Raw genomic sequence first — 16,729 nt, 5'->3', positions numbered from 1 at the left:
TCCAGACTAAACAAACCCAATTTTTTTCAATCTTCTCTCATAGGTCTTGTTTTCTAGACCTTTAATCATTTTTGTTATGCTCCTGTGGACTTTCTCCAATTTGTCCACATCTTTCCTGAAATGTGGCGCCCAGAACTGGACACAATACTTTAGTTGAGGCCTAATCAGCGAAGAGTAGAGTGGAAGAATTACTTCTTGTGTCTGACTTACAACATTCCGGCTAACATATCCCAGAATTATGTTTGCTTTTTCTGCAACAGTAATACACCATTCACTCTTATTTATGACTCCCCAGATCCTTTTTCGCAATACTCCTTCCTAGGCAGTTATTTCCATTTTGTATGTGTGCAACTGATTGTTCCTTCCTAAGTGGAGTACTTTGCATTTGTCCTTATTAAATTTCATCCCATTTCTCCAGTTTGTCCAGATAATTTCGAATTTTAATCCATCCTCCAAAGCACTTGCAATCCTTCCCAGCTTGATATCATCTGTAAACATAGGCTAACGTGGAGAAGTTCTTTGATCCCTCTCCACCTTGTGTACTCATGCAAGGACTGGCCACAATCTGGCCCTAAGCTTTTAAATCCTAAGAGACATGTTCTATAAGAAATGAGAAGTTCCTTTTTTCCTTTTTTTTTTTTTTTTGGTGGGGTATGGAGGAGACTATCAGCTTAAACAGTTCCAGTCACTTTACAAACCACAACTCCACCAGGAAAAATCATCTTTTAATACTGCTGATTTCTGTTGGACTCACCTAAATGATCTCCCCAGTGTAAATGTGCAACAGCAGGAGATAGTGCTAGAATCAGCTTTATATGTGATATGCCCATTGCCACAACATCTCTGTGCCATGTACACAAATTAGAAAGCAGCAGTTCCATCCAAAATGACCTTAATCTCCATCTGTCTGTTATGTATGCTATTTTCTTCATAGGAGTGGCACAAGTCTGTGATATGATCCAGAATTCTTATTAAGTCGTATAGTTCTGGTTAAGTACACTTGATGGGACACATTATTCTGTTAAGATATGTACTCTCTATGCCATTATCTAAATCACTAATAAAGATATTGAACAGAACCAGACCCAGGACCAATTCTTATCATAGAATCATAGAATCATAGATTATAGGACTGGAAGGGACCTCGAGAGGTCATCGAGTCCAGTCCCCTGCCCGCATGGCAGGACCAAATACTGTCTAGACCATCCCTGATAGACATTTATCTAACCTACTCTTAAATATCTCCAGAGACGGAGATTCCACAACCTCCCTAGGCAATTTGTTCCAGTGTTTAACCACCCTGACAGTTAGGAACTTGCGGCACCCCCTTGATATGCGAGCTTGACAGTAAACCACTGATAACTACTCTCTGGGAACAGTTTTCCAACCAGTTATGCACCCACCTTATAGTAGCTCCATCTAGGTTGTAGTTCCCTAATTTGTTTATGAAAAGGTCATGCAAGACAGTATCAAAACCCTTAATAAGTCAAGATATACCACATCTACCACTTCCCCCATCCACGAGTTTGTTACCCTGTCAAAGAAAGCTATTAGATTGGTTTGACAAGATTTGTTCTGACAAATCCATGCTGTTACTTATCACTTTATTATCTTCTAGGTGTTTGTCTGATTATTTGCTCCAAATGTTCCTCTTTCCCAGGCACAGCCAACCTGGGCCAACCGCAGGTGCTGTCTCTGTGCTCAGGAGAGTATAGGGTCAGCTGTTTGTTATTGCATGGTGCTCCAAAGAGGGGGGGGAGAAGGTGAGACAATGGCTATCCCACCTTCATACACACTAGCTGGCCAGCCTCTCCGAGGGGAGTTTGCTAGTCTCATGAGAGTGCACTACCTCTGGAGGTCTGGAAGGCATCCACTATAAAAACTACAAGTCACAACTAAAACAGTTGCATACATTCTGCTAGCTAAACCATGTACTTTCACACATTCTTCCATGGGTGAGACCTTTGGTCTGGAATTCCAGTCAGCTGGATTCTAACGAGGAGATTCCTGTAGTGGTTTGTGTACTCTGGTCCAGAGCTGGGCGGACAATCCATTTCACAAATTTAGATCTTTCACAGATTATCCATGGACAAACATTGTTATACCATTTCCTAAGAGGGATGGAGATGCGCCGCACAATATCCTGCACGACAGACAGGCCATTGTTTCTGACAGCTCAGAACTTGGTCAGAAACTGACTTGATCATTCACTCAACTCTAGTGGGTAGAGCTAATACCTAGACAAGTAATTATTTACTATATATGTGGCCATATTCCGGGGTTGCAAATGTATGAGAACAGAATTTGTCTATGGAAGGCTTTACTTCACACCACCGCGTTTTGTTTGTTTTTTCTTTCCTCTGTGACAGCTACAATTTATGGCCACTGGGTTTTAAACTGTTAAATAATGGGAGTATGTGTCTATGATACCACCTTCTCTAAACATTCAGCTGTACATGGCAAAACTACAAAGCCATGTAGCAACTCTCTGTTTAAGCCTGTCAAAGCACATTTTCAAAGAAAAATTACTTGGCAAGGCACAGTAAGTGAATTCTATTGGAGGCTCCTTTATGAAATTTGGTAGTCTAGTTGACTATAGCATAAAAAAGGGTTGATATGTTGGTAAATACAGCAAGAAAAAGGCAAAAACTGGATTTATAACTCATTCAACACGCGGAAACTAGATATTTCTTCTATACATCTTGACAAGAGCTGAATATGTACTGGAAGAGCACACGGGTTACACACAAAGTCTGTGACAGAGAGGGGACGTGAACCCACATGCACTGAGTTCCAAGGCAATGTATCAGCCTTGAAGACTATTTTAAAATTATTTTTCACCTCTGTGACCCTGAAAATATTAAAAACCTACAAACCCCATTGGAATCATGTACTCACAGTTAGTCTGGTTTGCTACAGATTTCAGCTCACATTTTCATACGTACAGGACAGAAATGGACGGGCTGGTTTCAGACACTGATTAGCAGAAAGAAATCCTTGATATGTTTAAACAAATATATTCTCCAAAGAGATAAAAATATTGGGCTCTGGTCACCTTTGAATTTTTGTCATTACAAAAATAAACCTTTACTGTATTTTACTTTATAGCATGATCAAATTCATTTTCTCTCCCTCTAAGTAGCTGCCCTTTTCTATCTTCCTCAAAGGATCATCTTGCACAAAGTACTGGATGAGCTCAGAATATAAATTCAGCATGTCGTTCAGCTGCAAACCATGATAGACCTTCACAGAAACTCAAACACTTAGGAAAAAAGGGACGGGGCGAGGAGTGCGGCAATATAATATGAGCCTAATTACTTCTGGTTTCATTGTAAGGCAATGGGTATGGAGCTAACAACTCAAATAAACAGAAATGAAACCAAGTGGGAAAGAATACATACAATCAAAAAAATACAAATCAATATAGTTTCAAAATTGTTCCAACTAGCTGCTATGCTATGGTGATGGGTGCTGCAAACTGCCTGTGGCTAGGTTTTACAGTGACGTAATCTATAAATAAGTGAAATGCCTTGTCACTCCAATTTCTATCCTATACACACACAAAATATAGAAAAGGACAAGATTTTCCATGCAGCTTTACCATGACAACTTAACAAACCCACCATAAACTGAAGGTTGTTTAACATTAAATAGAACATTGTGATGAAATGACAAGGTATGTACCACTGCCTCCACCGGATGGAATCAGAACTGTGCAACTGACCATACATCTACATAGCAGCTGGGAGGTGCGATTCCCATCTTGGCTACATGTATATGCCCTGGCTCTGCTCAAGCTAGCTCCTAAAACAGCAGTGTGTATTTGATGGCACAGGGGGCGGCTCGGACTAGCCACCAAAGTACATCCCGGGGAGGTCGGACTGGATTGTACTCAGGAGGTTAGCCCGAGCCACTGTCCATGTTGCCATGGACACACTGCTATTTTTAGACACTAGCTCGAGCAGCGCTAGCCCATGTATGACTACCCAAGCTGGGCCTTACACCTCTCAGCTCCTTTGTAGACATTCCCTGAGCATCACAAGCCCTGTACTGCTAACAATTAATGGAGATCATCCCTTAGCTCAAGCAGCATGGACCTGTGCTTTTGGAGAAGGAAGATCTGTGTACTATCCCTGCTGCAGCAGTGAAATGCTAAGTAACTGTGATGTGCATCATGGTGACAACTGTGAATCATATCTATAGCAAAATGTGTCCCATCAAGTGTACTTAACGTAACCAGAACTCTACTACTTAATAAGAATTCTGGATCATATCACAGATTTGTGCCACTTCTATGAAAAAAATAGCATACATAATAGACAGATGGAGATTAAGGTCATTTTGGATGGAAATGCTGCTTTCTAATTTGTGTACATGGCACAGAGATGTTGTGGCAATGGGCATATCACAAAATGCCTAAGCTAAACAGATGTAAAGCTGATTCTAGCACTATCTCCTGCTGTTTCACATTTGCACTGCGGAGAGGGACAGATTTGATTATTTAGGTGAGTCTGACAGAAATCAGCAGTATTAAAAGATGATTTTTCCTGGTGGAGTTGTGGTTTGAAAAGTGACTGGAACTGTTTAAGCTGGTAGTCTCCTCCACACCCACAGGAAAGAAAAAAAAAAAGGGACTTCTCATTTCTTATAGAACATGTCTCTTAGGATTTAAAAGCTTAGAACCAGATTGTGGCCAGTCCTTGCAAGAGCACATAAGGTGGAGAGGGATCAAAGAGCTTCTCCACATTAGCCTATGAAGTGTCTGCCTGCTATTACAAGAGTGCAGAGAGAGCTCAGGGCTGGCAGCATTAGCACTGCCAAAGGAGCAGAGAGGATGCAGGGCTTCAGCTGTGGGGAAGTACACACTGCACCCTGTTTAAGGGTGACAGAGTGACTGTTACCCTTGGGAACTCCAGAAGACACAATGCTTCCTGGAGCTCCTGCTAGGGCAGTGAGCAGGCACAACATCCTCAGTTCAGGGCTTGGGTTTAATCATATGTTGCCATTTTGCCTTTGTATATAAAAGCCTGGAGCAGACATTTACATTTCCTGCATCTGCCTCAGCAATGGGAGTCCAATGACTGGGGGCTGCATTAATGGATTTTTCACTGTCAGCAACGGCACCTGTGGTAGAACATCATTTAAGAACATAAGAACGGCCACACTGGGTCACACCAAAGGTCCATGTAGCCCAGTATCCTGTCTTCCAACAGTGGCCCATGCCAGGCACTCCAGAGGGAACATACAAAACAGGTAATCATCAAGTGATCCATCCCCTTTCGCCCATTCCCAGCTTCTGGCAAAGAGAGGTTAGTGACACCATCCCTGCCCATCCTGGCTAAGAGCCATTGATGGATCTATCCTCCATGAATTTATCTAGTTCTTTTTTTAAACCCTGTTATAGTCTTGGCCTTCACAACATCCTCTGGCAAAGAGTTCCACGCATTGGCTGTGCATTGTTTGAAGAAATACTTTCTTTTGTTTGTTTGTTTTAAACCAGCTGCCTATTAATTTCATTTGGGGACTCCTTGTTCTTGAGTTAGGAGAAGGAGTAAATAACACTTCCTTATTTACTTTCTCTACACCAGTCATGATTTTATAGACCTCTATCATATCTCCCCTTAGTCATCTCTTTTCCAAGCTGAAAAGTCCCAGTCTTCTTAATCTCTCCGCAAATGGAAGCTATTCCCTACCCCTAATCATTTTTGTTGTCCTTTTCTGAACCTTTTCCAATTCCAATATATCTTTTTTGAGATGAGGCGACCACATCTGCACCCGGTATTCAAGATGTGGGTGTTTGATGTTGGAAAACATCAGGAGAACACGGATGGTCTAACGGGACAGTAAAATGAAAAATAAACGTCATGGCAGTAGGATAGAGATAATAATAAAGGAATTATTATTATTAGCAGATTTCTCTCTCATTGGGCTACTTGTTTATTACATTGATATATTAAGGGCCATACAATATTCCTACATCTCTCATTTGTAGGAGTTAATGGGATAATTAGGCCAGCAATCATCCTATGCCCTTTTGCATACAAATTCAGGGTGTGTGCAGACACTAAGGGTATGTCTACACTAGGAAAATACATCATGTTAGAACACTTGTTAACTGACTTATTTTAAATGTGACTTAAGGTACAAATTTCAAAAGTGATTTAGGAGCCTAAGTGCCATTCTCAATGGTGGCTTGAGGCAATTAGATACCATGGGTCACTTTTGAATACAGAATGAAGCGCTTTTGACAACTTTATGCTTCGCCCTTAGTGTGGACAAGGATAATTGTATTTTAAAACATGTCAGCTGGCCTTGGTTAACATTAGGGTCTCCCCACCACCAACCAAACTTATGGTTAACCACGACCAGCTAACATACTTAACTCATAGTGTGGACAAGGACAATCATGTTTATGTCATGTTCAATATTGTGTTAACTAACATGTTTTCTAACATGATGCACTTTCCCAGCATAGACATACCCTGAGTTCTTATTATCAGATGTGCTGAGCACCATCTACAACAGAAGTCAGCAGACATAGCAGGTATTCAGCATGTCTGAAAATCAGTCTCTAAATGGATAGCTTTGTAAAAAATAGATCACAGTAAGTAATTAGCAGTAGAGGATGACGTGAATGTGGAGTCAAGAGTCTCAGAGATTGGTTATCTACAACACTATGATAACTGTAAGGGTGGTTAGTGAGGAAAAAATCAGGTGTCTCACCAAACTGAATGGCTCCAGTTTCTCTTCCTCGTTTTCTAGATAACCCAGTTGGCTGTATCTTCTGCAATAGCTGTAAATTACAAGCAGAATTATTAGTTATACTGTTTCTGCTTATTGTTCTGGCTCTCTTGTCATGGTTGAGCTTTTCTTGAGCAAATCTCAAAACCTGATTGCAGTTGCCATCTAGCCCCTTATGCAGACAAACACAGTGCCTAAATTGTGGTGTGCTGAGAGCCACGTTGGCAGTTTGCCAAGAGCCCACAGCTCTTGCCAATTTGCATATAAATGTACACAAGAAGTTTCTCAAAATCAAATGTACGCAAGCACAATTTGTCTGTACTTGTACACCCATTCACGGATAAACTGAAATTGATTTCCTGCACTGTTAATGAAAACCTGTACTTCATCAGCTTCATCCTCCCCCTGCAGTTAGAGAGGGAGGGCAGTACTGGGCTACAGTTTGGGACTTCATTGCCCACATTCCGGACACCTTTGGTTGTACTCTGATTATACTGGTCCAATCACCACTTGAGTCAGACACTCACACCCTTGTCATGACTTGCTCTGGAACAGCCATTTCAGCAGAGATAGCAAGTTCTGCTCACTGGCCTCTTAATTAGCCCTTAATTCTTGAACTTCCTGAAGGGCAGACAGCCTTCGTCAAATCTAGCTGGTTTGCTTTGTCTTCCTGGACCCATTTTTCCTTTGATAATATGGAATACTCACTCTATTACAGAATGGGACTATACGACTGTTCTCATATTTCACCCTTTTTATACACAGGGAAACAATCCATTTTTCATAAAGGCCCCAGAGAGTCCTGTAGGACATGAGTCCCACCTAAGCCGCAGCTTTTCTTTCAAAGCAGGATGCAAAGTTAAATTCTCCAGCATACAGAATAGCATGGTTCTCACTGAGTTACTGCCCTTGCAAAGATTTTTTGCAGGTTAGATTGGAAGGGTCCTTTACAATCTAAACACATACTTTGCATGGGTAGCTGAATCTTAGATCACAATTACATTCAAAATCTAGTGGAGGAGTGGAATGCTTCAGAGTCCGTTGTTTCACTGAGGAAATACGAAAGGCGTTAAGCTTGTTACAGTGTAATAAAGCTCTTCAGGGCTCAGATTGTGCATGGTAGGCTGTGAGTATTAGAGACTCCAGGCCCACAAGGGGAGTGTGCCCATTTCTGTAGCCCTGAGAAGGGTGCAGAATGTTCCACTTTGTGCCTCCAGAAAGCTCTGGGAAGTGTATGAGAGGGGACAAATGCTATGGCCCCACCTCCCCTCTGCCACTTTGGTGCTGGGAGGGAATATTCCGGGCCTCCACTCAGGGAACATGGATGGGGGTGGGGAGAATGCAGAAGGCTCCTTCTGTCCTCTTCCTCATTTGAGTGCCTGAATGGAGCCCTGGCACAATCTGAACCCAAATAGACATACCTAAAGATTTACTAGAGATTCAAAGTCAGCATATGTAACTTCTCTTTGCCATTCTATTGATTGGCATGTTCGGTGCTGGTTATTTTAGTACTCTTGTCTTACACAGAGGGTAACAGTGCACAATTACAGTCATTGCACGTTGGAGGATTAAGGTATGTCTACACTGCACACTCCTTTCAGCGAGCGTACAGTACATACACTGCACGCCCCTTAGCTGAGGTATAAATAGCAGTGCAGAAAGTGGAGCATTGCTTAGGTGTGTACAGACACACCTGAACCCCCAGGGTATATACCCTACATGGCGCTCAACATGCCCAAGCAGTACCTCCCCCGTTTATACTGCTATTTTTAGCAGTGCAGCGTCCCACTGCTGGAGTCTTTCCCACCGCAGGACAGACTTTGGCAGCGGTGAAAGGCTCAAGCAAGGGGGAGGCAGCGGGGAAAGCCTCTGGCAGCTCCCTGCTGCCCAGCCTTTCCCTGTTGCTTTCTCCCTGGCAGAGCCTTTTACTGCCACTTGTAGCTACACACCCAGGTCCGTTGCAAGGATGTTTCGTGCCCTAGGCGAAACTTCCACCTTGCGCCCTCCCCCCTCCCCGAGCCCTGCGGCAGCTCCCTGCCCCCCCCCCCCGCCCTGAGGCACCCTCCCCTGTGGCAGCTCCCCATCCACCTCTGCCCTGAGGCGCCCCCCCCCCGCGGCAGCTCCCCTCCACCCTGAGTCTCCCCACCCCCTTCGGCCCAGGGATCCGTGCGGCAGCTCCCCACCCCAGCTCACCTCTACTCGGCCCCCTCCCCAAGCCCTGTGGCAGCTCCCCACCCTCCCTGCACCCTGAGGGGCCTCCCCCTGCAACAGCTCCTCTCCACCCTGAGGCACACACACCCCCGCGGCAGCTCCCCACCCCCCCGGCCCGGGAAGCCATGCCGCAGCTCCCCACCCCAGCTCACCTCTGCTCCGCCTCCTCCCTGAGCACACCGTTGCTGCTCCACTTCTCCCACCTCCCAGGCTTGTGGTGCCAATCAGCTGTTTGGCGCCAAAGCCTGGGAGGGAGAGAAGCAGAGCGGGGCAGCGTGCTCAGGGAGGAGGCGGAGCAGAGGTGAGCTGGGGCGGGGAGCAGTTCCCGTGTGCCGCCCCCCCTCCCCTTACTTGCTACAGGTGGCCCTCCCCATGCCAGCTCATCTCCACTCCACCGCCACCCCGGAGTGCACTTTTGTCTGCCCCCAACCACTTGGCGCCCTAGGCAGCCGCCTACTTTGCCTAGTGGTTGCACCGGCCCTGTACACACCACAGTATTGTTTGTCACTGCAGCGAGTAGCTACACGCTACATGCCATCACCAGTGGCGTCCAGTGTAGACATAGCCCCAGAGTCATATCAATGGTCCTGTAGTCATAATTGTAAGACATTTTATATTTTGAGCCCCAATTTTGATTCCCTCTCCCTCCCAACCCTAAATCTGTGGGGGAGAGGGGCGGAGAGGAAGGCTCCTCTCAGTCTAGGTATTGCTTACTCTAAGGTCAGGAGAACGTTTGTGGAAAATTCAAAATAAATCCAACAAGTACCTTGACTTAGAAAAATGAATGGGTCTGTCTATTTGGCCAATTGTTCTCGCTGTTTTTGTCCTATTGTATTTCAGGAATGGTTTGGGTTAGAAAGTTACAAATAGTCTCATGTGCTTGTTCTCAAGGAGCACTCATGAGGGCATAGGATCACATTCATGAAGTGATTCAAGTCAGAATTTCAACTCTTGTGCCTTGAGGTTTCTCATGGCAGTGGGCTATTTTTAAATTAGAGGAATAGTACAAAAATAATTCGAAGTCACCAATCTCCTTATCTTCTGGACTCTCATCGCTTTAAAATGGTGAATGTGATTTTAAACAAAAAAGCTAGATACCATATTTAAAGTTTGCACAAAAGTAAAGTTTTATGGATATTGCAAAAGGTTTCTCCCTGGACGATACCACATATGTCAAGTTTGACAAAATGAGATGTATTCCTCTGAAAAATAAATAGATTCATATGGGACTTTTCTCCCTAATTTAACTACTTTCCCGACTCACCATTTTGTTCTCTCTAAATGTTCGATGGCAGATAATCAAAGAGAACACTATACAAGAAATAATGACTGGAGGAAGAACAGAGGAAGTCAAGAGTAAAGGTGCAACACTTAAAAGGGAAGCTCGTTTCATTTTTATTATCAAATAAAATGCTGTAGCTTTAGTATGAAAATGTTTTAGGCAACTTCCTATCATAAGGAAAGATCAAATTTAGAAGTGACTTCACATTTTCAAACCGAAAAAGACTCTACAGTAGGAAAATGCTCCTTTACTCTGTAGGAAAGAATGGAGGCTTTAAACATAGTAGCCCATATTCATCTTTCGCGGTAACTCCGTTCATTTCTCAGGCAAATGTATAGTTAATGCTTGGAGGACATATGCCCTGCACTCACAAAGAGCCCAGTGCCAGCAGCAGCCTTGAAAATCCTCTCTCACTGTTCTCCACACCTCTTCTGACCGCCAAAGTGCAGAGGTGATTTTTGGGAAGCTGCATGTAGTCCCTCACATGATGTCCCCACCTCCTGCTTTGAATGCATCAGAAAGGGCTGGAGAGGTTGTAGCCAGCAGTTTGTTGTAAACATGGCTTTCACAGATTCTAAGGCCATTGCAAACATCTAGTCTGACCTCCTGTATAATACAGGCCACAGAACTCCCCCAAAATAATTCTTTGGAACTGTTAATTCACCATGCTACTGTGTGCTAAATGCCCATGGAGCTTTTAAGGCATGATGCAGTGCTGTCCTAAAGCCACATGCATAGCAAAAAGAACAGGGAGATGGCTGGGTAGAAGACAAGAGGCAGATCTAGAACTTACTGATGGCCAGACACAGAGAGGACAGAAGTGGAGACTCATAGCTCTCTCTATTTTTAATCATCACTTCCTTGTGGGAAGTTCAATACCACCTCTGCGACCTCACCCAATCCAAAGAAGAAATGATCGGTGCTATTGGTCATGTAGGCCACAGATAGAGGTTCTGCAGGGCAGAGCAAGTGAGGTTTTGTTTATGATTTTGAGTGCCGGTAGAAGAGGATGGCTCATCCAGTCAGTAGGACGTGAGGCACAGAATGGCTCCATATTCTCCCTAGTTGTCAAGTCTATGTATAATTGGCACTAACACTTGGTTGTGACCCAGAGGAAGGCTGTCATGGAGTTCAGGATAGGGGAGTTGAGAATAAGTCTGTCTTGAGACTGGGAAGATGGGAGAAAGTATTTGACTGGGGAGCCAGAGTGTTTTCATTGGGGGAAAGCTCAGGTGGATTGTGGCCCATTATTCTGAGCCTGACATCATTATTTCCATTTATTACAGTTCTTTAGACTATGTCTCTATATTATTTTCCTTTTTTTTTATTTTAAATACACAAATCAAGACCAGATGCATTTCCAAAAGGTGTGCTCTAGTGCAAGCAGAAGTTATGGGTTTGTGCAGGAATCACGTGGTGAAATTCTATGGCCTGTCTTATGCTGGAGGTCAGATGAGATGGTCATGCTGGTCCCTATAAATCTATAAAAATTGAACACCCAGGAGACCTTTCTTTGTGGGTACTCACTGTCATGGGGAAGCAGGTGAGTTCTGGTGAACGAAGGACCTGATCCTGACAGAGATAATGAGCACCTGCAACTTCTGATGTAGTCAACAGGAGCAGGAGATGCTCAACATCTATCAGGACTGGGCTCCAAGTCAATGGCCAGACTCTCATCGACTTCAGCACGAGCACCTGTAAATCTGTGCTCAGGATCTATTTACCACTAATCCAGAATGAGTGACTGTTGATCCAGTGAGGTGCAGGGTGCTTCCAGCTCCCATTAAAGACAATAGGAGAAGAAGAGAGTTAGCATCCTGCAGGATCTCACCCTCTGAGGACAAATCATGCAGGGGTTTATAATGCACATTTTTCCTTACTGTAAGAGAGTTACATATTTTCACTGAGGGGAGAAAGGGGATTTACTGAGCACCAAAACTGTAATGATCCTCTATTCACTACTAAACCAAAATGATAAATTCTGCACCTGACTCAGGCAAGTGGACTTCAATCCTGAGAAACAACTGCATAAGGCCTGCAGGATTTGACCAGCTCTTACAAACAAGTCAGAATTTTGCCCAGTGGAAAACATCTATCTTCAGTACTGATCCATACTGAAATTATGGTAAATAAAGAACAATTTACAATCAGGCAACATTCTGACGTCCTTTTGCCAGCATGTTTTAAAATGCAGGAGACCTGTTAGAAAGAAAAGGCAAATCGTTCTGTATGATCCTTTAGCAAAGAGCATGCCATGCAATCAGGCACACAGTTGACACTGTTTCGGGTCCAGCACGAAATAACAGGGTTAGAAGAATAAACATGTTGCAACATGTTTACTGTGACATGTAGCTCTTCAAGGGCATGAATGCTAAGAGTCCAATTCTGCTATCTTATACTCAACCTCCCACTGACTGACCAGAAGTTTAGTATGAGTTAGGACTTCAGAACTGGGCCCCAAACTTATTCAAAACTACGATGTGTCTAGGAAACACGTAAACATCCTGTAAACACTCTTTTTCCCCATCCCAGTATTTAGTCATTATTTCATTCCTTTTTCTCTGCGGATTTGGTGCCAGTATTTTTTTCTTCTCAGGGTATTTAGGACCCAATCCAACTCTTGATGACACCATTGGGACTTGGATTGGACCCTTAGCAGCGACACCTGTGAGCCACATGTCAACAGAAGTTCACCATTACATGGTTAAGCACTTAAATATTTAACAGTAAATCATTCTTATAACTCCACTGTAAAATACTGGAACCACTGGAAGCTCCAAGATCGTTAAAAGGATGAATTGTAGATTCTGCTGTAGCACAAGACCTCAGAAAATTGGTATTCGATAAAACAAATTCTACCTACTTCACAAGCTCCTACAGTATCATACTTCCAACACCTGGGAGTAAATTTTTTTCATGACTGTGATGTTTACTTGCTATCTAAAGGCAGTTTAGCTTGTTTTCTGTTTGTTTGTTGCAGAAAATACAGTCAGGGGTTTTCTTGGCATCCATTACAGGTGTATTATTAATAATCCGATGGGACAGATTAATTCCCCATCTCTCCCAGATGCATGTAAATCACTCTTTTTCTCCTCATCAAGAAATCTGGTCATGCATTGAGCTTCCAGAGAAGCAGCGTTCTTTGGGGAATTTTTAAAAAATAAAACCATGTTTAAATCATATCTATGGATGCACTATCACATGTCTTGGAGCAGTTACCTCTTGCAGCCTACTTGCAGAGTACAGTTTGAAACAGGGCTACGTTAACGTGTACTAGGGAACTTTTAGTGCAAGCCGGCAGGGTCCACATGGGCCAGTTAGTGTACAACACACTTGCCTGCACTAGAATTTACACCCCTCTAATGTGGACTATGGCACAGTATATCTGCTAACTTGATCCGAGGTGAGAATTTCTGCAAAGAATACAGGAGACTGCACTTCTGGATGGTTCCCTCTATTACTATGAAGTTACATTTATTAATATTTGTAAAGTGCTTTGAGATGCTCAGGTGGAGGCTACATAAAATTGCACAGTATTGTTAATAGTTACTGTTACTATCCCAGATATGCCCGAGCACATCCACAGCAGTTTAAGCATATACATTTCCTTCCCTGCTCCAAACAGCGTATACACATATACTTACCCCCTTCCAGGGGTGTGGCTTTATCAGTAACTAAAATAACAAAGTAAAACTCATTTTAAGTTTCCAGCTCTAAGCTGTGGCTGCCTCAGAAAGACATTCCACTCTTTTTACATCCTGGTTGGGAGGTAACTAGAGCCACCTCCTAGCATGAACCAGCACAGTTTGTATCTTTATGTAGGATTCCAGTACCTGAATTCAGGGTGTGTCAGCAGAGGAACCTAGCAAGCTGCAAAGAGGCCTAGAAACTGCTTCTACACACAGATAATATAATATATTGGAAAACATATCTTAAAAGAAAGCTTATCTTACTACCCCAATGCAGTACTTGAGGCAAAAAGAGAAGGCCATTACAGAAGCTGCAGAGAATGAATGGTTTTGTTTTGTTTGGATCTGTACAGTAGCCCAGCCCATAAATAGAAACCAGTATTTACATTTGCTCTACTTTATTTGAAAGTTGTGGGATTGACTGTAAACAAGCAACACCACAGAGCCTGGGAGAGCTAGTTAAGACAACCCTTGGGTACCCATATTAGCCACTCAGTGCTCAATGCTGAGAGTGCAGTGTGCCCCCAATTCTGACTGACATCACTGGGAGCTGAGGGTGCACAGCACCTTTCAGGATCAGGCCCTAATTCTTTTACTCTATAGGTCTGGTTTAAATCCCAATATGTCAAGTGTGGCCAGATAAATGTCCAGAGAAGTGTCATGGTTCACAGTTAAAATGGATTTCTATGATCTATGTTAAAAAAACGCTCCACGGTGTAATTAGAAAATCCCTAGAATCGGCCCATATAAATTTTATTGAATGTGTTAACTTGCACGGAACGTAATCTAATAATTATTTTAAATTATTTTTAAGAAAGGATCATTAAAACAAGTTAAAAAATGTATTCCAACAAATCCCACAGTGGAATTATTCTGGGCACAAATTGTTACAAATTGTCCATCTCTGGCAAGCCAGAACAATTAAGCATTTTACATCTACTATGATTAACAATTGGAGTTATCCGATTCATGGTTAACAATGCAATTGCAACTATTTTCAACTGGCAAGTCCTCCACTTAATCTGTCCCTCGTCTCCCAACAGAATAACAGGAGTTTCTGAAGTAAGTTTTATTTCGTATCTTTCCCAAATAAATGGAACCAGTTGTGCCCCCACTCTGTTGGTCGGAAAGGGCTGCTAGAAGTTACACATTGACACAAACAACAAACTAGAGATTTCCTTAATAATTATCCCAATAGGCTTTTTTGTTTGTTTGTTTTTAAATCACTCCACTGTACCTTGAAACAGTATGGCAGGCACATTCAGAAAATCCTTTGATGTCAGGATACAACTTTATAAACAGTGCTTTTCCTTTTTTTTAAAAGATAAAATGAATTACTAATCAAAACAAACGCTAAACTGAAAACGTATGTTTGAATATGTAAAGTGTTTTAACTAAGCATGAGCTGGAATTTTAGGAGACAAAGCAAAGTGCATATCACACGTACAGCAACTAATGTGTGATGCAAAAGATACTAACACCTTATATACTGAGTTTGTGGTGCAATTTAGCAAAGTGAAATACAGCGGCTATATGTAATGGGCATATATATGTTGTTAAAAAACCCTGGAAGATACAGAAAATATTACAGATATAGTGAGTACTGGATAGCTGAGGGGACTGGTAATCCGAATCACAGCTTTGGCTTTCCTGGTCACCATTTTAAAACCAGGCCAAGTCTGTAGGGATAAAAAAACCATACTGTTCAATCTTTTCAATACAGTCCCCAGTGGACAAGTAGACACATACTGAAAAGTCACTCCTAGCAGCATTGGTCCTTCCATGTCACACTGAAACGCACGGACAGGGTGGTTTGGGGAATTTGTACTGCGGCGGCCTTTGCTGTGCTTGTTCTGTTGGTCAAGAGGAGACTTCAGGCCCCATGGATGTCACCTTCCATCTGCACTAAGTTCTCCTATATATATATATACTATTGCACAAAGCCTAATGGAGCAGACACAATCTCTCCCGGGGCTACTTGGTGTGCAGGGGGTGGGGAATGATCGCTCTACACCATCCACAGGAGTGGTACATATTACTCCCAACAGTGCACCAGCTTGGGTTCATGGGCCAGTGTAGTGGGGAATGGGGCATGGCCCCACCTCCTCCCACCCCTATCTGGGTGATGTGTTCTCTGGAAGGAGACAGGACTGAACATTCTCAGAGACTGCTGTTGTGATCTGCCCTTGCACACCTTCCCTTCCCATGCACTCATGCAAAGGCAAATCACTGTTTGACTCACTGTATTTTTTTCTGTACAGTGTGGTTTCTGTGCTTGGGTTTTTACATCATGAAGCTCTCTGGATTACAAATTTTCCCTCAGATATAAAGCCCTGAGCACACTGGTATTTATTAAACACTCCATTTAGAAGACAAAAAAAACCTCTCATTCTTGCATACAAATCTAAGAATGGGTTTGTAATGGAACTGTGCGATGTTTGTACAGAGAAATGAATACTGAATTCAATTTACACATGTAACGATAGCATTAGACTGATGTTTGTCAAACAGAGGAGGAGAGAAATTACCAGTGAGACCTTCAGTGGATGTAATCATGAGTGTAATGAGAAAACTCATTCCCATGTGGTCAGTATTTCACAACACAAAAGGAGTCACACGTAGCTCTCCGAATCCAAAGACAGAAGGCACTACAAAATAATAATTTGTGTATTAAAGCAGCAATTTCATGAGAATTATAAACAAATAAAAAAGTTGGGAGCAAACTTTAACTTTGGAATTTACCATTTCTTTTGATGTTCTTCAAGCTTTTTTTTGCCTGGTAATAAGTAGAATCACTGGTCTCACT

At 42.8% G+C, this 16,729-nt stretch overlaps 2 protein-coding genes across 17 annotated transcripts in view; one reads left to right on the top strand and one right to left on the bottom strand.

Annotated features, from left to right (window-relative positions):
• The window catches only part of SPATS2L (spermatogenesis associated serine rich 2 like), a 166,035-nt gene that overhangs the window by 85,599 nt on the left and 63,707 nt on the right, over positions 1-16,729 (bottom strand). For 9 of the 16 annotated variants that reach the window (XM_065560913.1, XM_065560910.1, XM_065560912.1 and 6 more), the window contains one exon: positions 6,724-6,793. The exons of 1 other annotated variant lie outside the window; for it this stretch is intronic. In XM_065560913.1, coding sequence (XP_065416985.1) covers positions 6,724-6,793 — 70 coding nt within the window. Of the gene's footprint in view, positions 1-2,898; positions 3,186-6,723; positions 6,794-15,160; positions 15,234-15,672; positions 15,777-16,451; positions 16,572-16,665 lie in introns of those variants that run through there. 6 more of the 16 variants (XM_065560915.1, XM_065560916.1, XM_065560917.1 and 3 more) reach the window with 6 other exon arrangements.
• Positions 1-16,729, top strand: part of LOC135974151 (serine/arginine repetitive matrix protein 2-like) — a 994,828-nt gene that overhangs the window by 948,950 nt on the left and 29,149 nt on the right. The gene's annotated exons all lie outside the window — the stretch shown is intronic.

The sequence above is a fragment of the Chrysemys picta genome, chromosome 11, assembly GCF_011386835.1.
Source record: "Chrysemys picta bellii isolate R12L10 chromosome 11, ASM1138683v2, whole genome shotgun sequence".
Lineage (NCBI taxonomy): Eukaryota > Metazoa > Chordata > Testudines > Emydidae > Chrysemys > Chrysemys picta.
Note: the sequence above shows the minus strand (reverse complement) of the source record. Positions and strands in the feature narration are given on the sequence as shown.